A 25,612-nucleotide genomic window follows, 5' to 3' on the forward strand; every position below is an offset into this window, starting at 1 on the left:
ACCAGTTTGCTGCTCTATATACACACACGTACACACACACGACTGTTTGAAACCAATAAATGAATCCTACATGAGATGGGGGCAGAAGTGATGGATGATGGCACAAAGTGCGAGCCCACTCTTCCAAGAGCTGGTCAGATCAGTGATGGTCACATTCTCATAGCCCTCGGTTTGCTTCTGACACCAGGTTAATAGTCGATTAGGACGAATCTCAGATTCTGTGATGAGATGAAACAACATTACAGTGAAGGTGGGGGGCAATGTACAGCAGCTGATTTGAAGCTATAAGTGGATGTGCCAGTTTGGTTTGAATTCCTGCCATACACACATTCTCAATCAATGATGGCAAAATGGAAAGTTCGGTTCTGAGGAGTGTTTCGAGAGCTACTCACCATGGCGGGAAAGTTTGATAGATTTGCGAATGGAGTTTGCTCGCTCTAACGGGCAGTCCTTTAGCTCAGTCGTGATGTACAAATGATGAACCTAAAGAAAGAGCAGAAAAAGAAACTGACACGCTCTTCCATCTGAAACCAAAAACTCCAGCTAGTCTTAGTATCCACGATCACTTCACCTCAAATTTTAAGGCCAAATTGTGAATAAGATGCGACTTAAGCACAGTCACAATCTCTGTTTAAGACCTGCAGAAAATCAGCTTCCAAGTTAAGACTGAATTGAAGAATTTTCCACAATTCTGCACAATCCTATAATCCTCACATTTGATGCAGCATGTCATGGGGAAGTCTCAAAGCTCTTCAATGGATTTTTACTGGAAAGTAAAGTGACTGTGTATTTTGCAGGCAAACTTAAATTGAAAGCCGAAACTGTTTTAAAGGCTAAAACCAGGTGGAATTCCGAGCATCTAGTTACTGCATTCCAGGGAATAAAGGAGTGGTCAGACATTCCGCCAGTGAGGCAGACAGAGAACAAACCCAGCACTGCACTGTTTCATGTGGTCTCTGACGCACGGCTGGAGCTATTAGCGGAGCATAAGATTATCGCCTATTAGATATGGCAGTCTGTGGAATTTATCCTGGACTGTCAGCCTGCAGTCCTCAACACACACGCAGCTTTCCTTCACTTACAGTCGATCTGCATTTACCATCCAATTACAAAAATGGGAAGCATGTTCTCTTGGCAATATATGTTTGATGCCACAGATATCCTTTGTGGAATGTGCGCTGGGGGGGCAGGGAGGGGAGAATCCTCTGGAGGTTATCCCTCCTTGGCACTACATACTTGCCCCCTCCACACACCCCCCCCACCCCCCGCACCACCAATAAATCCAAGGTGGATTGAAAAGCTGGAGGTTGTTTGACAAAACACTGTGAAAAGGTCAAAGGAATAGTTTTCTCTGGTGCTGTTCAGATGCCCCACACAGACACTGGCCCCACCTGGTGAGGCTGGATACAGTTTGAGTTGAGGTTTGGGTATCGTGTCCCGGGGTCGATGGTGTACTGCTCAAAGTTCTTGCTGATGTTCTCAGGTGTGGTCTGAGGTAGAAGTCGATAGATACTTTCTCTGGAGGAGAAGAGGGGAGATACATTATTGTCTGTGGGCATCAGATCATCTCCCACATTTACCACTCTTTAAACCAAAGCACAAGTTAATGGATCCCTTCCCGGAGTCAGAATAGGGAGAATTGGAAAGGGGGGGGAAGGGAAAATACCAGTCTCCGCACAGCAGGGGAAAATTAACAAAAAAACTCTTCAACATACTTGACAGAGATTATGACAGTCTTCGGGTTAGTGAGTAGAGACAGTGTGAGTCATTCCCTGCGCTGGGACAGCTTACTAACATTCTCTCCACAACACGGCAAAAACATTCAAAAGAAATTCCAATCTAAGTATAGACTTTGGCATTTTTTTTTCCAAGCGAGAAACAGAATGCAAGATTATTATGACAAATGTTCTGTTGGCAAATAGTCGGCACTTGTTCTGTAATGTCTAGTGGATTAAATCAATTAACAAATATGTACAAGCTTTCATGGGAATGAGGTTGAGATGGATCCTCCTCAGCGTAGATTAATATAAAACAAATTCAACAGACGTGCGATTCGTGTTTTTTTTTCCCTTCCTACCCTCTCACCTCTCGGCCAGGATCTCCAGAGGGGGGACGCTCTGTGCCCACCTCTTTGCCATCCACGCTGTGTCCAATGCAGCCAGGAACCCACGGGCACAGCCTGTGCCCATTGGCCAGAACGGCTGCAGTTTGTACAAACCAGACAAAAAGGAACGTTAATCGAAAGCAAGACACATCATACTGCAATGCATTGCACAATTATAAGCACAGCCCTTTGCTTCTGAGCACTGGCGGGTAAATGTTAATGATTATAGTAAAAATAATAACAATGACATATTATCATTATTATTACCGTCGGGTGGTTGTGCACAGTTTGCATTATTTACACAGCAACAACCCTGACAAACATCTAAGTGCATTCTTCTAATAAACCTCTGCAGAATGATTCAAACTGTAATAACATAATAAAATAATAATAATAATGGTTGCATTGGACATAGTGCATTGTTACCAAACATTTAAATGTGATTTGCAGGATTTTGCTGTCATTTTGTTTGTGCATTTTGTAGGCCCGCTACCCACGAATGACCGGCAAAGACATTACAGGCACTAGATCAGATGCAAGAATTATTTTTATCATTAATAATTATCATGATTATTATATACTCGCCCCTCAAAATATTCTGTCTGTACCCTTTGCACCAGTTTGCGTTCATTCACAAAGAAGTGTAAATTAAGTGTAAACTAATGATACTAACTTCCAGTAAACTGTCTCCAACCAGAGCGACCAACAGCCGGTGACTGTGTCTCTCTCGCACCAGAGCCGCATTCTCAGACGCGTACATGCAGGTAAAATCAAACATTGCCACATCAGGCTGATTGATGTGGTTTATTGCAAAGTCCAAGGAAGGCAGCTGGTAGTTGGTGGCAAAGTCAGCGGCTTCTCTGGCGTAAGACTGAAGGGCCTCCTGGCTCACATTTTCACTGCAGAGGAGCATCTCTGTGTCAATGTAATCCTGAGCAACAGAGAGAGAGAGAGAGCTCAGTGAAGCTACACAGTCAGCTGTGAACACTTGTGCATGTGAATTGGAACGGTATATAAAAGATAATGCAAAGGTTCTCTGTAGCAAGTATTGATTTGGCATCAATCTAATCCAAGCTTGTGGTTGGCACAGACTGATTTTGATTTGGAACGTGTCAGCGGTTGGCAGGAGGTTATGTCTTTGCCTCCCCATGCTGTTAGCATGATCCTCTTCAGCAAATCAAGTTCTGGGCTTCCAATACAGGCTAGTCAGTGGCTTGTAGGCCTCCATTCCCCATTGGGAACAAAGGTCCAGTCCTCCTAGCAAGTCCGTGGTATAAACAGCTATGGATTGCATTTATTTAGTGCCTTTTGTTGGAATCAGAAATCTTATTACTTAAAATATTATTTTAGTTCAATTAGAAATGCTTATGGAATTGTTAAGTCTGTATCAGAATGATTTGTAGACATTTCTAGAGACCTAATCAGAGTCAGCTAGATTGTAGAGTGTATGTCTAGGTATGACGTATGATATAGCCCGAGATGAAATGTTATGGGAAAATGACTGTATGTTGTGCCTTGAAGAATTGAATTGGTTCAGAAGTAAGAAATGTGTTGATTACACAACGGGTCTCCTGTTAGTTGTTGATGTAACTATCCTACATTGTTTTGATTTGAATCAGCTCATGGCTACCGGCCTCAAGGACTCAGCGTGTTTAAACCAGCATGAAAACAACTGGCAGGTGCGGGAGGACAGAGTTCCAGAGAGTGGGGGCAAAAAGCCTGAAGGTCTGACCACTGATGGAGTAGAGGGCAGGGTGGGGAAACAGAGCAGGCCAGTGCCCACTGGTGGGAGAGTGGACAAGGTGGGGACACAAAGTAGGTCAGTGACCACTGGGGGTGGGGAGCCAATAAAGCCGGGCGAGGATGGGGGTGATAGGGTGACTGAGCAGCGATTTTGACTTGTGGCCCTGATACTCACATGGATAATGACTCCTTTATCCAATAAACTCTGCTTCTTGGCCGTCATCACAAAGTAATGAGTGTTATCTTTATAGTAAACAATGTTCTCCAGGTCAATCCCTGAAATTGAAATGTGGAGAATAAAAGGAATTAAGTTAAGACAATGGGTTTCCAGAAACACTTTCATACAATAGACAGGTGACAGCATTTTAACCTATAATTAGGAACAATAATAATAACAGTAATAATAATCCTTGATTTGATATAGCACCTTATCACGTCGTTGAGACGTCTCAAAGTGCTTCACAGGATATCTGTAAAGTGAATTCACTGTATATTTTGTGGGCAAAATGGCAGACAGGGCATTAGCCCTGAAATTGCCCTTTGCAACATTAAATCTATATCCTCTGTTTGAAGATTAAACAAAATGGGATTGGAAAAATACACACAAAACAACACCTGTCTTATTTATCAATAACAAATGATACAACTGACTATAGAATAAGCAATGTCAGAACAAATGACAGATACAATCCTCTTTAAATTCAGTCTTGGAAGAAGCTTCTTCTGTGCAGTCTGACTGATGTGGGCTGATCTGGAGAAAGGACAGACACCTTGCCCCCATCCCCGCCCTGAAGCACAGAGCTAAACGCTGTCCAGCCTGGCAGGCCACAGCTCACCCGTTTCCTCTCTCAGGTCCTGGAAGAATTTTTGATTGAAGATGAAGGCAACACCGCTGATCTCCTCCACTTTGGCCTCCGCTGTCGTGTTCCGGTTCACAAAGTTGGCAGTAATCGCGATGGCCAATTTCCCACGGAATTCTTTTCTTCGAAAACCTGAAAGCAGATTTATTATTCCAGCTGTTTCAACATCCCCAGAAAAATATACCTCGCCCCTTGTGGGTGTGGGGTTATTTTGCGCACACACACACACACACATACATGACTTTAAAGTCTCAGTTTAAACCTTAGGAAGACCTGAACTTGGAGGTACATATGCACAGGTTTGCTGAGAGCAACATTCCACACTTTAAAGAGTTATCTTTTCAACCGCACTTTCAGTCAATGTTACCCGCGTCTCAGAGAAGCACACACGACTGACACAGGACCAATGTATCCGCTTCCCTCACAAGCTGTCAACTTGGCCTCTCCATCAGGCTGATGGCCAGTGAACAATAGTGGGACATACCCTGGGAGTCATACCCACACCAGTCACTATTGCATTCCTTCATTCTGAATCACTATCTAAGCGGAAGACGTCGATGCTGGGATGGGAGGACGGTTAAGGGTGAGATTAGATGGGCCAAAGGACCATCTTTATCCACGTTGATATCCTTCACTGGAGGACGCTGTATAAATGCAAGTTCTCTTTGTGTGAATCCTGTTGGTAACCCGTGTCGCTGGGCTCGAGAGCGAAGCTCGTCATCCAGACACACTGATAAACATCCCTGGCTCTGCCACAAGAAACCTTTCCGGTGAAGTTTATTACCTTGTAAACTGTTTCTCCGTCCATCTGCTCCGACAATGATATTGAACGTAAAATTGGACACTGGATGATCCATCGGACGAACCTCAGCTCTCCAGCCGATTCCTAAAGAATTGTTAGAGAAGGAAAACACACGGCCATTCAGTTACATATTCAGGATTTCTCTAAAATCAACAGGACCCACTACTCCTGTACTTCACTTGCAATTATTTCACAAGTGTTTCCCAGTTCCTGACCAGCAATCCTCCAGGTAAAAAAAAGAAATTGATCATTCACTTGATGGCTGTCTGTGGGGCATTGCTGTGTGCGAATTGGCTGCTGCGTTCACTTACAAAATACACAGCCAAACCACATTATAATGTATCCTGTGAAGCCCTTTCAGCCATCTCAACAACATGGTAAGGCGCTATAACAAATGCAAGGATTATTATTATCTGCTGCTCTTCCATCCTAAAGCGAGCAGTTATTATTAACTGGGTCCATCAAGATGTTTGGGTTTTGTGATGCCCAGTGGCTTTGTGGCAAAGAGGGGGTCAGTGTTTTATTGGGATCCACCTATACCCAGCTCGCTACTCCATTACCAAGCCACGTGTCAGTCGTATCACGATCAGGTATGAGACTGGGTTGAGACGCAAACAAATCTGAAGGACACCCATCGCCAAATGTGGCAGAGGCTCAGAGAGTTGCTGCCTGAGAGGCTCGGAATGCCAAAAATATTTTCCCAGTGGATAAATCTAAAATTACCCTCTGGAAAAAAAAAGTTATAAGTAGGGACCTATCAACCACTGTCACCCAACCTCAGCTCATTTCGCCAGATATGACCAGGTTCCATCTCCACTCTCAAGAACTTCTATATTTATCTGCTGCTTGTCACCCTCTCTGCACTTCTTCCTGACCATAATAATGCTTGAAGCAACTTTTGAAATATATAGGTCTTAAAAGGGTAGTTTTAATGTGGGAGTGAAGGGAGGGGAAGGGGGGTTAATATAAAAGAATGTTTCAAATATCTGAGACCTTCATGCAGTTTATCACTGAGCTGTTTTACAATAATAATGCCGCATTTCGCCCACAAAACACACAATCCACTTTAATAATAATAATCCTTGCATTTGATATAGCGCTTTTCACATCTTTTCAACTTCTCAAAGTGCTTCACAGAATTGACTGTAAAGTGAATTGACCGTACATTTGTGGGCAAAACGCGGCAGCCAATTGCGCACAGCAGCGTCCCACAAACAGTCGTGGATTGAAAATGACCAATTTATTATTGTTTTGTTTTGGAGGGATTATTATTAGGTGTGTGGAGTAAGGAAACTTGCCCAAGGTTTCGCCCTCTGCCTGGAATTGAACCCAGGTGTCTCACTTGCAAGGCGAGTGCTCTAACCACTGAGCTACAGGACTCCACTGAGCTAGCTCTATACTTTACTGTATAGCCTGTGAAGCGCTTTAAGTCTCAATGGCATGATAAGGCGCTACATCAAATGCAAGCGTTATTATTATATCTTACATTCACATCCCCCCTTTTCACATCGGGGGGGATGTCTCAAACTGTCTCAACACTGCTTCAGTGAGAACAGGAAACGGCTGATAACCTGTAACTTCCAAGTCAGCCAACGCTGTTGCCAACAAGGACTGTGGAAGACTGGCTTCCAAGTTCCGGTTGGATTTGAGAATCTTCCATTCAACCTAATGTACACTTTGCAATGCAATCCAATGGAATCCATTCAAAAGAGCAGGCAGCATGGGATATTTATACAAGGAATGTTTTTCTGTGGTTTCCCTGTTAGTGAACAAGTCGTTAATACGTGCAACTGGTAGGGAAGGTCATTGACAGCAAACTGAGAGCTTTATGTGGCCTTACTGCACATAAAAAGAATTCAAGCAAAGGGAACATGTATCTCTGACTCCTAAACATCCAAATCATAACCAGACTTTTAAAAGAATTATTCATGAATTACCAGATTTACTCCTAAACCAAAGTGTTTATAAAGCATACAATTAAACCTAGCCAAGCTGAAGTGTTGAAGAGCAAATTACAGTGGTGCCCTGTTATAATGTGGTGGAGTAGAGTGGAGTCGGGGGGGGGCGGGGGGTAGAAGGAGGTCCATAAAATCCCAGCCATTTTCTTATCTTCCAACCCATCCCCATGTACAACAGGCCAACAATTTCTGCTGCCACAAATTGGCTGCTACACTGCCTTCAACTATAAATATACAGTTACCAATTTCACAACAACTCCTTCCAAATGCTGCAACATGTCACAATGACATGATACAATGCTATATCAAATGCAAGGATTATTATTATTATAATTATTATCATATTACTTTATAACGTCCCCTCTGAGGAGCCCCAAGTTACCCAATCATTTCTCAGAACTCTTCCCACAGAGCTCCCCCACCCCCCGCTCTCCAATCCCACCCCCCTCTTGTCTGAAATAATTGATGCAGATGGAGAAAGTTTCCGTTCTCCCATTTACAAATGTCAGTGGAACAAATAGATGGTTTCAGATGACATTCTCAGTGTCTGCCCAGCATAGAAGGTTAAACATCCTCCTGGTGTGCGTCACCATTTCAGAGCTCTGCGACACGACTGATGTTTGCTGATGAGTTTTAAACTGCAACAAGCCCCACTTGCTGCCCACAGGCGAGAGAAAAGTCAGGATTACATTTGTAGAGCGCCTTTCGAGTCAGGAAGATGTCCCAAGGCGCTGGACAGTCAGTGTTTCGGGTCTCGACAGACCCAAGCTGGGGGTTGGGATCGGGGAGGGTGGAAAGCGGGGGGGATGGAGGGTGACCAGAGGCATGGTCGAAGAGGAAGATTCTTGAGATGGATCTTAAAGGAGGCAGGGAGTGGGTGAGCCGGAGGGATTGCGACATGGAGTTCCAGAAGGTTGGAGCAGAGTGGGGCAATGCGGGCCAAGTGAGGTGGGGGACGTGAAGCTGGCCAGAGCCCAGTGAGCAGAGCGGGCGGGCAAGTTGGTAGGGGTTAGGAGGTCGCAGAGGTAGTGGGAAGCAAGACCATGGAGAGCTTTGAAGGTGAGGACCGGGATCTTGATGGGTGATAGGGTCACGGAGCTTGGTGCGGGAGAGGACATGGGCGGAGGAGGCCGACAATCAAGGAGTTTGCGTAGTGGAGTCTCGATGTTATGAAGGCACGTATGAGGATTTCGGTGGCCTGTGGTATGAGACAGTGGTGGAGCCGGGCGATGGTGCGGAGGTGGGGGAAGGCAGAGCAGGTCATGGCACGGATGTGGGGTAGAAAGGATAGTTGAGGGTCAACCAAGACCCCAAGGTTCCGGACTGGCTTAGCAAGGTGGACTGTGCAACCATGGATGGTGATGCTGTCAACGCCTGAGGTGAGGAGGTGCTGACGGGAGCCAGTCAGGAGAGCCTCGGTCTTGTTGATGTACAACTGAAGAAAGTTAGCTCTCATCCAGGACTTGATGTCTGACAGACATTCTGCGGATGATATCACCAAGAGGGATCATATAGATGTTGGAAGTGGAAGCGACCAAGGACAGAGCCCTGAGGAACAACTGCATGAGATGGTCTGGCGGTTAGAGGAGAAGCCGTTTGTGGAGATGAAGTAGAGATGGTGTGAGAGGTACGATCTGAACCAGTCAAGGACAGAACCAGGAAGGTTGAGGTGAGAGGAGAGGCAGTGGTGGAGGATAGAGTGGTCAACAATGTTGAAGGTAGCAGAGAGGTCAAGGAGGACGAGGAGGCAGAGGGAGCCCTGGTCGCAGATGGACCATTTGTCACTTTGACCAGGGCTGTATCTAGGCTCTGGGTGGCACGGTTATTACTGAGGCCGGTTCAATAGAATCATTCAAAAAGGAACTGGAAAAACACTGAATAAAGGACATTGTGGTGGAAAAACAAAAAGGCAAAAAGTGGTAGAGGACTCATTGGGCCTTACATCTGCACCCAGGGGTTTGATAATAGTAGGGAGTTTCTCTTCCCCGTTGTCCGCGCCAACAATCCCCCAAATAGAATCCATTGTTCTCTTTATGGCTGTTGGTGGGACATTGCTGTGCGCAAATTGGCTGCCTCGTTGACAGGACAGAGAAACAAAGGCAAAACCTACTTTGGTTTTCTTGATCCTCAGGAGGCTCCAGGAGTTGCACGAACTCCACGTTGACGTGGATTTCCACCCCCAGCAGCAGCGCCACCTTCGTCAGGATCAGCTGCAGCTGCCGAATACCTGGCAGGTTCACAAGAGAGAGACAGAGAGAGCGAGCGATTACAAGAGAGGAAGATTGATGATTTAGGAGATGTAACGATTCTCCCCGACTGCGCAGTAAACAGAATAAAGCATTTAACAAAAAACAAACGTGTTTATAATGGAGAAAATTAATGCTACGTTGCGAGGGACTCGCAGCAAGGCAGTCACTGTTGAAGCTGTAATTGAGCGCTGGTGGTTTGAGACATTAACTATATGTACTTACTGATGTGGTCTATAGTTCCTGCGCAGAATTTGCCGCAAAACTTTTTGGCAGCGAGCGCTCGCAGGTCGTGGATGGTGTACGGCCACAGGTGCAGGACATTGTTTCTGGAGAACGAGTCCCTCTTTTCCACCAACACCACTTTGGCTCCGAGGAACGCCAGCTCTATGGCGGTCCGCAGTCCACACGGACCTCCGCCGATGATGAGACACTTAAAAGAAAAACACGTGCACAAAGTAATTATTATTATCAATAAGAAATAATAAATACTTGCATTTTATACAACGCCTTTTACATCAAGAGCATATCTCAAAGCTCTTCAAAGCAGGTTACTGTATTGTACAGAGGCGAGTACTCTGACACCACCCCACGGGAAGAGCGCTGTATAAGTGCAAGTTGTTGTATTTAGATTTTCCAGGCAATCGTTGCAGCTAATTTGCACACAGCAATGGCTGACCGCAAACAGCCATGAACTAAGTGGCCAATTTATTATCTGGTGGCTTGGTGGCCCAGGCATCGGGAGAGAGAAACTCCTATCTTTTCTCAGATATTATCATGTGATTTTTAACCTAAACAGACATGAATGGGAACTTGGTTTAACATGTCACCCGAAGGCTGGCATCTCCAACAACGCTATAGTGTGCCAGCCGAGACGGTAAGTTCAAATTCTTATGTGGGACTTTGAACTGCCTCAATCTCCTGACTCCAAGGCCAGCGTGACATGTGTCACAGTTTTGAAGTCGGCAGAGATGGCACTAAGAGGGAAGTGAGGGGAAGCTGTGCTGAGGGAGAGTCAATGCATTATTCTGATTGTATTTGGTTTAATTTCCATGAGTAACGTTTCCAGCTCCCACACAGCCCACCGGCCTCTCCTGTTGAGCCTTGTTTTCAAAGGGAAGGCTCTGCCCATTGTCTACAGTCCCTGGGCGGCCACACTGGGCTGGTCCACAGGAAGCTGGTGTTGAAAGCACTTCCTTTCCAAGGGTTTGACTGGTTAACCCTTATAGGAGGGATCTAAAATGCCGAATGGGACTGAGAAAATAGTCACATAACAATATTCTCAGGTAAAGAGGCGGCACAAGAGGTCACTGATTCAGGTTGGTAAAGGGCAATTTTAGGATAGGATAGGAAGCATTTCCTTACCCAAACCTTCATTAATAGGTAAGCAAGAAGGATGGTAAAGAGACCAGGATGATGAGAATGCAAGCAACAGCTCAATGCTGTAATGGGATATCCTCCCAACGTGAAAGGCACTATACAAATGTAATTTTGCTGTTGTTGTCATAGGAAAACAGCTGGGAGGGGGTTCTGGAAAGATGAGATCAAATGGACCAAAGTGCTTCTTCACCTTGATTTTTTTTTCCTACTTTACACCTCACAAGTTACTTTACACTCACACACCACACACGTGTGCGCAGATTATCCATCAATTCAAAAAACAGTGGTTTTGTGCTCGCGACTCCAAATAGAATTGTTCAATGGAAACCATATATCCCAGCACAAAGACTAAACAGTGGTAAAAGGAAGTATCCCTGCTTCTAGTTTCGCTAAAGATATTTGCGTAGTGGGAAAAAATTAAACTGTTCAAAACTTGCAAGGGCCTCGTTACATATTTCCACTGCAGGAAGAGCTTGTTAAGGGACTTCCTGTCCCCAGTTTACACTCCCTTTCCAACAATGCGTAGCAGGTGATAAATCTGCATTAGCCCCATGTAACTTCTCTTTATGATCATCTACTCCTGTAAGCAGTCTCCCCCCCACTCCTCAGGCACAAGCTCCCACTTGGTTCCAAAGCTGACAGTGAAATGTCCAAATTGCATCTGTGAACAAGACAGAGATTCTCCTCAACACAGAACATAAGTTTAGAATTGCAAAAAAAAATGCATTTCTTGAAGATTTTCTTAACTCGAGTTACCAGGAAGGGCAGTTGATGCTGTGATAGGAAGAAGGTGGGTGAGTGTGAGGCTAGAAGGATAAGGAGGTGAAATGGACTAAAGGGCCTTTTTTCGTTCAAACCAATATCGTGATCTTGTAGCAAAGGAAGGAGGATTAAAACAAGGTGAATGGGATTGGTTTTGGAGTATTACATCCAGGGCATAATTGAAATGTCTCAATACTTATCAGCAGCAATTCTCATCAGTCACACACATCGGAAACCATGAGGTGAGGATGCAATGGTTCATTGCACAAGTTTATTATTATTATTATTATTATTGGAGGGGAAACAAATCCTCAAGAACGAAGCCTGAGATTGGAAGCTTATCTCGATGAGTCAGTTCAGTGGCAGCAGATGTGGAGTGGAGCTCCCACACAGCTGTTTGACTACTGGGCCATGAGCTGTTCTTAAATCTGCCCAGTGCTCAATCACTATTTTTATTTTCAGGTTGAAGATAAGACTCTTGCCTTTTTTGGCAATTTGTAAGTCAATAACATAAAGCTGTAGGACTTCAGCCACACCAGAAAAGTAGTCTAACCTCTGAACATTTTGATTGCACAATTTCTGATGAGCAATTTTATTTTGGAGTTTTATTTTTGGAGCCTAAGCATTTTCCGTCCGAGCCTAAGCATTTGAAAGCATCATTTTTGATCACCCTCTAAAAAAAGGTTTTCCCAGATATAAGTGTCAGTAGCCCATGTACGAGTGTCAGGCAAGCACTTCACGTTACACATACAAATGTTTGTGGACGCTTTATGGAATGCAAAACTCTGGAACATTCTCCCTCTATCCCTTCACCTTGCCCCCTCCTTCCCCATCTTCAAGCTGTCCTGAAGCATAGGCACAGCAGGCAAACAAACAGGTGGATGTGCTGCACCTTTACCACCTGCTGAGGGGAAGGTGGTTCCAGGCTCCCAGTTGCACATTTGTAATCATCCTCCTCTGGTTACAGTAAAGAGAGGAAATGTACAAGACATCAGAGCATCAGCTCCAAACCTTTACATGAACAAAGCCCAGGGTAAGGGCAACAAAGCAAAACCAGTTGTTCCTCACCGCCCATTTCACGTGTCAAAATAGACTGGACTAGGAATCCAGTCTTAATAATTGGTTAAAGTTTGATGCATTTTGCCAGTGACCCCAGCCTTTGGATCGTGTCCAGAGCTTAGACAGCTGTAGCTTTCAGAAGCTAACCATAAAAGGTGAGGTGAGGTTTTACTGCCAGTAAAACACAGTCCAGGTTCAGTCATTATTAGCTGATTAGGGAGAGGTTTGCCAAGAATATAACCTCCACAATTTGCTGGCATCGAACCATCCACTTAAGGGCTGTAGTCATCACAGTACTTTTGATTTTTAGTTCACGTGACCCTTCACTAAATGTTATCCTTCACCCCTTCACCCCATCTCCATGGTAATAATCATAATAATAACCTTTGCATTTCGTGTAGCATCTTGCACGCCAGGAGGAAAGTCTCAAAGAGCTTCATAGGATTTACTCTAAAATTTAGCATTTAAAGGAAAATGATTTTATAAATTTAAACTATTGCTGAACTTTTGAATTAGTTTTGAAGCAAATAAAAAAAGGCTTCCAGGTAGGTGTCTGTGACATACTCGCCAATGTTCTGCCAGGCAGGAAGTGGGAAGCTTGGTAAGCATTTCTGTCACCCACACCTTTGTGTATTTGGGCAGAAAAAACCCCCTCTTGCTGTCAACTGAAAATCTGCCAACATGGTCACAGACTCCCAGTAAAGCCTTGCTCAAAGTGTGGAACTTGGGTCTTAGAAAAAGTTAAAAACTGTACCGACCACAAGGCAAGTTGCAAAAACATTTGTTCTCCTCTGTTGGGAGAGTTAGAATACAAGGCGGCCCCACAAACGCTGCTAAACCACTTGCACACATTGCTCGGGTGATAACATTATTCTAGCGAGCACATTTATCTGCCCCTTTTTCCCCCACAATAGAGCACTCACCTCGCAAGTGAAAGGACGTGAATTTGTAGGCGAAACCTTACTCAAGTTTCCATACTCAACACATTTCTCTTTACCAACAGTAAGTAGGAACCTGGTTGTTAGTCAATTAGCGGATCGCTTTTCTGGGGGTAAATAATCCCTTCAAAAAATAATAATAATAATTTGCTCACTCAATCCACAACACTGCTGTGCACAATTGGCTGTTGAGTTTCACCCAAAATATACAGTCAATTCACTTTACAATATATTCTGTGAAGCGCTTTGAGGCATCTCAAAGACATGATAAGGAGCTGTATCATATACAAGGGTTATTTTTGCATGACAATATTTGTCTCCCTCCGGGTCTGCACGGCTCAGCTTTCCAGTAGACAGCTGGTTAACAAACTGAAGCATCGAGGGAGATAAACGTGCATTTCTGGACAATAGGGCTGAACGTTCATCAACACAGGTCATCTGATTGTAATTGGGAGCTCAACTCTGCTCACAGAAACACAGAGCTTCACATGGCTTGCACCACTGGTATCACCAGTGTTTCTGCGCACGTTTCAAACTTGAGAGAGTTCACATGTGGCTAAATGCAGTTCATATCAATCACATCATCTTTACAACACGTCCCATAGGAAATGAACAAGCTGATTGCCATCCTGTTTGTGTTGGCCTCTGGTCTCTTCCCAACTACAGATGCAATAAAAATTAATCAGTGTTAGTCACAACATGCAGACTCGCATCACGCAACAATATTGCTCACTAAAGGATCGTACGCCGTGCCTCCTTGTTCTTTGGTAAGTTAGGAAACTCACAGGAATATCCTTTCATGTCCTAAAATTCCTTGGGTTTATACGTGGAGTTTATCTGATGATTATTTCACATTAATGGAAGTATCTTCACTCTACATTTAAGAAACAGAACAAAGTAATACAATAATAATGTGCGCAATGGGCTGATAGCACACTAAAGCACCTCACAAGTAATTGCTGGCAAGTGTAGTGACTGTGTACTTGTAGGCAAACATGGCAAGTGCCAGGAAACAGCCAATAAAGTGCCTGGAGTGGGTACATTGCGTATGTTCTTCATCGGTACTAATTAAAAGCAAACTTGGATTGGAAATAAAGCACAGGGTAGAAGAACAATCACCAGGGGCTAAGCTCTGCTCAATAAATGCACTGTTACCCACTGCGGCACTCGTCAGCTACGAACAGCAAAAACAAGACTCTCCCCACCACACACCCCCACAAAATAAATTGCTACATCTGTAGAATAAAGGTGAGGATGTGTGAGATGTTGAACCTACTGGTTACCAGAGCTGTCTCTCTGTCACGGCCTGAATCTCTGAGGTGTGAAATGAACAATGGATGAATCAAATATTTACGTAGCGAAGCAAAATGAGCAGCTGAATCCAGATGAGTGTGAATCATGCCCGCAATACAAATAGGAAGGGAAAGACATCCCAGTCAGGAAATTGCATTATGAATGTGTTTGTTACAGGATATTCAGTGGATAGCAGCAAATCAGATGCTGTGGTAAATGTCACTTCTACCGCAATGAAATCCAAGAGTAGGGAGTTTCGACATGCACACAGTAACTACACTTCACAGCAAAATTCCCTAAAGTGCTTCAAGACACGATAAGGCACTGTGTCAAATGCAAGGATGATTATATTATAAAGTTGAATTTCAAGCCTATAGGCTGCACGTGTAAGTGGAGCACACACGGCAATTTAAACTCCGCATTTATTTAAAGAAAAAAGTTTCTTAGTCTTTAAAAATCTAATCCTCAGTTAAACATGCTCCAAGCATCAGTCGACACAACACAATGTGTGGTGCAGTTATTTTGCTGATATAAAACAGTTGAAGGATCGCTGAGAAGTTGCACATGCCAATTATTTTGCAGCAAAACAATGGTGATTCATTTTAATCACAGTCAACTTCCCCCAATGGCTTCATTGGTAAAGCTGCCGCCCAATGTGAGCCAAGCTATACGAACTCAACCAGTCCTAGACTTGATGCCCTCCCACCCGGTCTGCAAACTTAGCTGATCTCAACCGGCTCAACACCCTACTCGCCTACAAACACATCACTTCACCTTACAGCAACTCCTGTGAAGCAATTTGAGACGTCCTCCTGACGTGAAAGAAGCTGTATCAAATGCAAGTAATATTATCATTATTAATTATTAAGATAACTACAATTGTTCCATGTCCTTGGTCAATAGTGAGAGGATTTGGGCTCCTCCTGGCCATGCAGTGACATCTGATACTGACATTGAGTGAGGAGAGTGTCTGGGTACGGCAGCCTGCTCACGTTAATAATCACACTGCAAACTACTTTTGGAGCATGACATTGTCAGTGTGAGTCAGAACTTAGTCAGTGGATAGAGAACGGAAACACAACAGTTGACGTCCGTCGTTATGACTGACGTTCATTTACTCTGACGTTATTACGCTCAGTATCTCTCTCTCTCTCTCGCTCTCTCTGATGCTGTTAGCCACACTCACAAATTTACAGCAAACAAATAGGGGGGAAAAGAAACCAGATCTTATAGTGAATCCAGCACCATCTTTAGCAGTTTGAAGGCAGGATTCCCTCTTCAAACACACGCAAATGAAATCATCTGTTTGACAAGTCCGAGCTCCAGAAAGAGTAACGTCAATATATCCATCAAAACATTTGAATCATTCGATGAGCATCCTCCAAATGTTGGTTGATGTTTATCTTATATAGCAAGAGAGAGAGAGACGGAGTGGTTTGTGTGGCCAACAGCAGGAGAGAGGTTAGGAGGTGAAATAAGGAGAGAAATTTCCGAAGTAGATTTGACACTCTATCCTCATCCACCGCCTCTCCTCTCACCTCAACCTCCACGGCGCTGTTCTTGATTGGTTCAGATCATACCTCACACCGCCTGCACTTTATCTCCTCAAACGGCTTCTCCTCTAGCCCCCGGATCATCTCGTGAGGCGTTCCTCAGGGATCTGTCCTTTGTCCCCTCCTCTTCAACATCTATATGCTCCCTCTTAGTGACATCATCCACAGACATGAGGTCAACTTCCACATGTGTGCGGATGACACCCAACTCTATCTCTCTGTCTCTACCCTTGACTCCAGGGCCGACTGCTGCCCTGACAGAATGTCTGTCAGACATTAAGTCCTGGGTGAAAGCTAACTTTCTTCAGTTGAACGTCAACAAGACCGAGGCTCTCCTGATTGGCGCCCATCAGCGCCTCCTCAACTCAGGCGCTGACAGCATCACCATCCATGGATGGTGACCTCCACCTTGCTAAGCCAGTCCGGAACCTTGGGATCTTGTTTGACCCTCAACTATCCTTTCTGCTCCACATCTGCGTCATGACCCGCTCTGCTTTCCCCCACCTCCGTAACATCACCCGTCTCCGCCACTGTCTCACACAACAGGTGGCTGAAAGCCTCATACACACCTTCATTACACTGAGGCTCAACTAACTCATTGCTTGTCGGCCGCCCTAACTTCTCCCTCCATAGGCTGCAGATCATCCAGAACTCTGCAGCCCGTGTCCTCTTCCACACCAAACTCTGTGACCCTATCACCCCCATCCTTGCCCAACTCCACTGGCTTCCCATCACACAGAGTTCAAGATCCTTGTCCTCACATTCAAAGCCCTCCATGGTCTTGCTCCCCCTGACCTCTCCAACCTCCTAACCCCCTACCACCGTGTTCGCTCCCTCTGCTCAGCAGGCTCCACGTCTCCCGCCTTGCTCGCCCCACTATTAGCGGGCGGACCTTCCGCCACTCTGCACCCATCCTCTGGAACTCCATCCTGCAGTCCTTCCATCTCGCCCCCTCCTTCGCCACCTTCAAGACCCACCTCGAGACCCTCCTCTTCGACTGTGCTTTCGATCTCCCTGCTTCCCCCCCTGCCCTCCCACCCCTCCCCCACTCCGACCCTCAGCTCGGGTCCATAACTCTTTCTGTCCGTGCCTTGGGACGTCCTGTCGACGTGAAAGGCACTTTACAAATGTAATTTTGTTGTTGTTGTTAATGTATCTATCCATGTATCTACCTATATAGGAGTCCTGTAGAGTATTGGTGAGTGTGCTCACCTCGCAAGCAAGATTCCTGTCGTTGATACAGGGACGATTCTCTGATAAGGTGCTATATCAAATGTAAAGATTATTATTAATTTCTATCAGTTCTCAGATGGTTACTACTGATTCCCATTAAGATTCAGAAGCAAAGAGGTCAGGACCTGGTATGAAGATGAAACTGCTTACACAAGCAAAACTTGCTGGCAACAGGCAGATATACATGTGGAAATTGGCTACAGTTGTGCTTTTCCGCCACAATGATCAATTTTACAAGTCCCGGAGGAGTTTAGGTACAATTAATCAGCAGGACCTTCAGTACTAACATCTTTCTCTCCCCTTCCCCCACCCTCCCCCCAATCTCTGTCTGGCCTCGAGACTAACATTACACTTTCCCTTTAAATAACGCCAATCCACTTACATGGGACAGATGTTTACAAATACTTATTAGCATCAAACTTACGCCACAGACCCAGATGGATGATTTTAATATTTGACCCAATAAACTTGTCTAATTAGGTCTGATGCATTGTCAACTCACATGGACATATCTAGCATTTGTAAAGAGGGTAATTGACCCTCACACACACCTCCTCCATCCCTGAAATACAACCAAATTAATGTCAGAGCTGATCGACTTCATATCGCATTTGACATTGAATTGGATTGTATTTTGACAGCATTCAGGGCAGTGACTTTCCCCCAGATATAATTGATTGGTCGTTCACTCCATGGCTGTTTGTGGGGAGTTGCTGTACACAAATTGTCTGTCGCATTTTCCTACAAAAATAAACAGTCGCCACATTTTACAGTGAGTCCTGCAGAAAACTTTGAAATGTCCTGCTTACGTGAAGTCACCATACCAAACACAAGGATTGTTATAGTGCCAGTCTCACAAAACTAGCAGCTGTGGCTGATCCCTGCGGGCAGATAAACCTGCCAGCTATCCCCGCTCATGTCAAAGGCAGCCCTTTAGAGCCAGAGAGAAAACGAATCAAACGAGGTTGCCCTTTTAATGTATCTGACACTCCAGCGAGACACCAGGGCTAATAGGCAATAAAAATCAATAAGCAATTAAAAATTAACCAGTCTGGTTTAAAAATAATCTAACATCTGGTTTCTCAGATCAAACGTGTCGCGAGTCCCTAAGGCATGAAATATTTACAGTTATTATTCCTGTATGCCATCCGAGCAATTACAAAACAAGCAATAAGTGTTGTGTTTATAGTATAGACATAAAATGGAACAGGCAGCACGTAAACCAATAGTTATAACAGGTAGATCCAGAGTGGTTTAATGTGATGTGGACAATAAATGGGTACAAATACTACTAATGATAATCTTTGCATTTGATATAGGGCCTTATCTCGTCTTCAAGACATCTCAAAGCATTTCACAAGATACACTGTAAAGTGAATTGACTGCATATTTTGTGGACAAAATGCAGCAGTCAATTGCGCACAGCAGCATCCCTCAAACGGTTGTGGATTGATTGACCAGATTATTATTATGCCGCCCGAATCTCGATTTACGCTGTTTAAGTGCAGCAAGAATGTGGGTAAATCCTTAAACACAGCCTTCAATAATGAAGCTGTTTGTTCCCCACTCCATGAACTCTTTCGAGAGCTGCAGAAAAGGCAGCCTTAAACCAGGTTAGACATTTTTGCTGAAATTCAAGACACTCCGATAGCAAGTTAAAGCCGGATAGAATTTCTCCCCAGTTGTTTTGTTACAGGAGGCAGTTTTTCTTTTAAAAAAGGGATTATTATCCCTGGAAAAGCGATCCGCCAATCGACTAACAACCGGGTTCCTACTTACTGCTGGTAAACAGAGGCGTGCGGAGTAAGGAAACTTGCCCAACATTCCCTGCTCGGGAATCAAACCCAGGTCCTCTCGCTTGCGAGGCAAGTGCTCTAACTGCTACCCTACATGAGGGGCACTATATAAATGCAAGTTGTTGTTATTGCTGTTTGCTGTGTGCCCAAGCACTGTACGAGGGGCTTACTGAGAGAGAATCAAACTCTAAACTGGGATTTAATGGTGCGACTCACTCCGAACTTGTAAACTGAAGCAGTAATATACAGGAGCAGCACCAGCTGGAAGCTTAGCTAAGCTCTACTCACATTTATGTTGTTGCATGCTTTGCCCTTCCTGTAGTCTTTGTGGTTGGCTTGCTTGTCAAGTTTACTCCACAGAGCTTTGGCCTTCCATGAGTTCACTTTGGACTTTAGCTTTGAGTAGAAGATCCAATGGTCCAGAGGATCGAGCTCCAGGTAACGGCAGAGGATGTTGAAAGCCTGGAGGGTGGCTTTGAACGTTGATGCCTGTATAAAGTTCTCAAACAGTTGACCAGCTTGACTCTGTTTCTCAGCGTCATTCTCACCCATGGTCGAGGCTGGCTGCTCCCTGGGACAGGCAGAGAGAATGAGGTCTGAGCTTCACGTTGATGGAAGGGACTCGTTTCCAGGCATCATAACCCTGAGGATGTTGGAGAGAAATACAGATGCATTAAATTCGCTCCATCCTTCCTATAAACAATACTGAAATGAGGCAAATTGGATCATTTTAAGAGATGGCTCTTTTTTCCCAAAACACAAACACACACCACAACCCCCACCCGCCTACTTTACATACACCTCCGTTGTGCGTGAACCACAAGATAATAATAATCCTTGCATTTGATACAGCATCTTATCAAGTCATTTCACAGAATATATTGTAAAGTGAATTGACCATGTATTTTCTGAGTGAAACGCGGCAGCCAATTGCGCACAACAGTGTCCCGCAAACAGGCATGGATCAAGTGTCCAAATATATTTACTTATTTTTATATTTTGGGGGGGATTATTACCCTGAGAAAGCTGAGAAAGATCGGAAGAGACGTTGGGATGACAAAGGAACTTTTGGCCCATTGATCTGATGCTTCCCCAATTCCTACCCAACCGTCCCTTTACCCCCACAATAAAACTTGCCCCCCACCAGCTCCTTCTCACCATTACCACTACCACCACACTGACAAGCTGGAAGTACTGGCTGAAAAGCAAAATCGTGTAAAACAACAATGAACTGCTTTCAAGTCCAATGCTCGCGTGGGGACTGATAATGAGCTCCTTAGCACCTCCCCTAGGACTATTCAAACACTTTACAAACATACCAATAGAATTTAAGGCACAAAAATACAGTTGGAAAAGCTGAAACCTTCCAGACCCGCAGCAGCCCTCAATTATTATCTAGTGTACAGTGTGCAAGGCAGGTAAGCTTCATAATAATTATAAACAATGCAACTCAAATAGCAACAGTCTTGAACAACAATTCCCCAAATAAAATCAGACATTCACTTCATGGCTGTTCATGGGACATTGCTTTGTGCAAATCGGCTGCCGCGTCCGCTCACAATACACACAGTCACTACACTGTAAAGTACATCCTGTGAAGCGCTTAGAAACATCCTCCCGACTTGAACACCAAACGTATGTCCCCAAGTGTTTCAGAGGATATGACTTGATGGGCAGCGACTGTGTATTGTATACTTTGCTGCTGTGACCCCTTCATTTGAGAACAAACAAAAGGAGTAAAAATAGTTCCTCTAAGGACTAAACCTAAATAGAGAGAGTGAGCAGTTGCCCACTCTATAAATACAGTCAAATCAAGTCTTCGCTTAAAGGCTCAATACAGAGAAAGAACAAACAAAGAATCATATAATTGGCCATCCAACATCGGGGAGTAAAGTCAATACAATACAGATTCACGCCCACCCACATATATATGTGTGGCATTTATAGGTACACACACACACACACACACACACAATCCCCACCCACCCGCACAAACTCTACCCACACCCACACACACCCTCCCACATACACCACCACCAAGCACACCCCCAACACACATACCCCCAAACACACCACCACCAAACACCCCCCCACACACACACATACACCACCACCACCAAACACCCCACACACACCCACCCACAATCGCCCCCCCCACCCCACCACCACCACCCCGCCAACACACACACACACACATACACACAATCAATGGATTTGAAGATAAACTGAATTCAACAATTTGCCTATTCCAGACAATCGTTGGAAATTCTAAGAAAGATGAGCATCTCCTCTCTCTCCTCTCCCCCCCTCTCTCCCCCCTTGGACAAAAATGACAAGAAAACAACACACCAACTTTTCACCTGAAATGATATGAGCCATCCTATCCCAGGAAGGAACATCACAGCTATTACTGCACAAAAGTGCACATCAGTGCCAATAGATAGGGAACACAATTAGATCAGTTTTTACAAAAAAAGCACAATGCAACATAAGCCAAAACATACAGCACTGAATCCTCCACCCAGTTCCATGCTGGGTTAATGTATTTATTCAGACTAACATTGTAGAAAAATACGTTATCTTTCCTTTAATCATAGGGAGCGATCAACACAACATTGAGTTTGTTCCAAGCCACAGTAAACGCTTTTCCTTACCTTTGTTTTACGTTGGTTTATGTTCCCTCCGGAACACAAGTGTAGCTTAAAGCATTGATAACCCTTAGTGTATGGCTTCATGAAAGATGTGCCATAAAGAGGCTGGATTGAGACAGCCTTGCTCTGAAAGGGTTGCATGCAGACTATGTTGTAATGTGGCACATTGTTACTAGCTGATGTAATTGATCACAGCATGATGTTAGTCATCTCACATTTCATAACTTACCAGAGAAGGAGGGAAAGAGGGGAGGGGTGTTATTACTGGTGAGGTTCCCTGTGTTTGGAAGCTATTACAATAGACCGGTTTATACAACAGCAGTGATATTTCCAGTCTTGCATTGAACTACAGATGCATTTGTTGATTGGTGTTTTTAAACAGCAAAGCTCATAGAATCATAGAATATTACAGCACAGAAGGCAGCCATTCGGCCCATCCTGCCCGTACCGGCTCTTTGGAAGAGTTGGAAGTTGGACTCTTAACATTAAGGGGCAGAGTGCAACATATAGTCATACAGTCGGGTGGGTTTCATACCTGGGTTCTGGGCAGCTCACAGAGGGAGTATTGGTGTATGGGAACGGAGGGCTCATCTACCATATAAACAGACATACACACCCCACCCACCCCCATCCACACACACAGACATACAAATCACTGACTGCCTTCACAGCAATGCAGGTTACCAGGGGCTGGTGAGGCCACACCACCCCACAGCGATGAGCTGTTGGTTAAAAACATCCTTACACTTGATATGGCATCTTTCACGTCATGAGGGCGTCTCAAAGGGCTTCTCAAGATTTACTAGAAAGTGTAGTGACTGTATTTTGGGGGAGAATGTATGCTATTTGACAGTGGTGGGGGGTGGAAAGAGGGGAGCACTGTAACCCCAAATTTAGTCACCTTGCTGCAGGGTTGATGCAGTTAGTGTGCTGGGGAGGAGCGCATGGCCTTGACATATCTTTCTCCCTCCCATTCTCCCCCTCTCTCTTTCCCTCCCTCCCTCTCCCTCTCTCCCCCCTCACTCTCCACGCCCTCCCTCACTCTCCCCCCACTCTCTCTCACCCCCTCCCTCTCTCTCCCCTCTGCCTCCCTCCTTCCCTCTCTCTCCCCCCTTCCCTCTCTCTCCCCTCTGCCTCCCTCTCTCCCTTTCTCCCTCTCTCTCCCCGCCTCCCTCTCTCTTCCCCCCCTCCCTCTCTCCCCCTCTCTCCCTCGATGATCACCAATTACAAATGGGGCTGTGAACTTGAAGGATCCGATCAATGGCTTTAGTTAATGTTAAAGGGTTAATTTCTCCGGTCCCCGTGACATTGATCCAGATCGTGTGGATGCAATGAAGACAGGGTGCACAGACCAGACAGAAAGAAGACGGCTGACATGCTTTCAATGAGTCAGGAATGATTGAAATGCAGCTCAACCCTTTCATCTACAAACTGAGGAACCAACATCTGTGTTTGATGAAATCGTAACCCAAAGAACTGAGCATTATTCTCCATGATGTCAGTGTTAGAGGCACCGCACATACAATCAACCAGGTAGCGAGACCCCTGGTCTCTAATGATTTAAAGAGCTGGTTCAATTTGAGTGAACACAAAATGAAAGAGCAATGCAACTCTTCAAGGCTTGAACTGATACAAGGCTGAAGGATTTTGTGAGGCTCTTAAAAAGCCTCATCGATATTGCCTTTACAATGCTATTATTAATAATTGTTACTATAGTTCAATAATTATTATTAATAATTAATCATCATTAATAATAATAATAATCCTTGCATTTAATATTGTGCATGTCGTCAAAACATCTCAAAATGCTTCAGAGGATTTGCTGTAAAGTATATTGTATTGTAGGCGATTTACAATGTGTATCCCACATTCCACTTAGCAGACGATGGATGGAATCAAGATGAATAGAATGGTTAACAAAAGTCTATATTTACACATTAGGGCAGAATCAAACAACAACAACAACATCAGCTGCAGGGTGTTGCTATGGACAAATCAAATGCCTTCACACTTCCTACTGTGAAGGGCTTTGGAGACATTTGAGACAGAGATTAGAATAATGTCTCGCAGAGCTGGACAGTGATAGGGTTGGATGCCGAGTAAGGGAAGAGGGAAACCATAGGCTTTGTGGAAGAGGTAGGTTTTCTGGCAGTTAAAGCAGGAGTTCCACTCTGTGGGAGAACCAGAGACACTGACTGCACAAAAGAGGCCATTCGGCCCATCGATGCCGGCCTGCTCTCTGGAAGAGCTAAATTAAAGGTAGCACGGAGGTAGGATTACTCAGACACTGAAACATTTATCTCACAGTAAGACACAAGGATGATTCACTCCCTATCTGATGTTGATGGGCCAATCTGTTGTGTTTTAAGCTTTTGATTCTGTGAAAAACAGATTAGTGTTTGGTATTTGCTAGGCTACAGCAAGTTATTAATAGTTCAATGTCGTTTTATGGATCCAAAAGGAGCTGCTTTGAACTTCCCGTTGGGCCACAAGAGAGCTTAGGTATTTGTGCGGACATTGGCTGTCTAGGCTTGGAGGATGCTGGCATCAAATCAGGAAAACCAAAAAAGGTTGGAATGCAGAATTATAAAATTTGATGTTTATGTCATAATTGCCAGATAAATTGGCCATATTTGGTCTCACAAGTTTCCAAAGAGGAATAAAAATCAGCCTTGTATCTCACGCAGTTCCTAGAACACTGAAAACATCTCAAATCCTGAGTGGATAATTGTGTTCACGTATCATGACTGTGGGTTTGGTGAGTACAGTAGGGTCTCACAAACAGTCATGGAGTGAGTCAGGCCAGGGCAGGGCAACTGGACAGAACAACACAAGATAAGACAGGCAGACGGGACCTTAGTTTAAATTTTCAGATGAAGGAAGGTTCCTCCAGCGGAGTCTCCCTCAGTAACTGCAAGGAGCCTCGACTGCGACCTCAATGCCAATGCTCCGGTGTGAGAGAAAACTGCCTGGCTTTGTTCCCGTCACTGCTTTGCCTGACCTGCTGCTCAACAAGTCTGAACAATACAGGCTTCCCTCTCCAGGGCTCACTCATTTCCTCGCCCGGATGACTAACTCAGAGATGAGCAACTTCACCTGCCACACAGGATTCCAACCCCTCTAGGTGAGAGTTCAAGCTTCCAGCAAAGGCTGCAGAAAATTCCATGGATAGGTCATTCATATGGGGATCTCTGTCTGGTCTAGATTTCTCATAAGCGTAGTGATGCGATTCCA

The 25,612-nt window shown here is 44.7% G+C and overlaps 1 protein-coding gene across 9 annotated transcripts in view; it reads right to left on the minus strand.

The window, feature by feature from the left end:
* The window catches only part of mical2a (microtubule associated monooxygenase, calponin and LIM domain containing 2a), a 61,564-nt gene that overhangs the window by 17,652 nt on the left and 18,300 nt on the right, over positions 1 to 25,612 (minus strand). For 8 of the 9 annotated variants that reach the window (XM_042341640.1, XM_042341642.1, XM_042341641.1 and 5 more), the window contains exons 2-12: positions 20,016 to 20,370; positions 9,939 to 10,146; positions 9,578 to 9,694; positions 5,492 to 5,593; positions 4,684 to 4,839; positions 4,023 to 4,123; positions 2,778 to 3,035; positions 2,086 to 2,201; positions 1,392 to 1,518; positions 393 to 483; positions 71 to 218 (exon numbers count right to left, since the gene is read on the minus strand). In XM_042341640.1, coding sequence (XP_042197574.1) covers positions 71 to 218; positions 393 to 483; positions 1,392 to 1,518; positions 2,086 to 2,201; positions 2,778 to 3,035; positions 4,023 to 4,123; positions 4,684 to 4,839; positions 5,492 to 5,593; positions 9,578 to 9,694; positions 9,939 to 10,146; positions 20,016 to 20,279 — 1,688 coding nt within the window. In that variant the 5' untranslated portion in view covers positions 20,280 to 20,370. Of the gene's footprint in view, positions 1 to 70; positions 219 to 392; positions 484 to 1,391; positions 1,519 to 2,085; positions 2,202 to 2,777; positions 3,036 to 4,022; positions 4,124 to 4,683; positions 4,840 to 5,491; positions 5,594 to 9,577; positions 9,695 to 9,938; positions 10,147 to 20,015; positions 20,371 to 20,743; positions 20,761 to 25,612 lie in introns of those variants that run through there. The other variant, XM_042341639.1, reaches the window with a different exon arrangement.

This window comes from Callorhinchus milii, unplaced genomic scaffold (assembly GCF_018977255.1).
Source record: "Callorhinchus milii isolate IMCB2004 unplaced genomic scaffold, IMCB_Cmil_1.0 Scaffold17, whole genome shotgun sequence".
Taxonomy (NCBI): Eukaryota; Metazoa; Chordata; class Chondrichthyes; order Chimaeriformes; family Callorhinchidae; genus Callorhinchus; species Callorhinchus milii.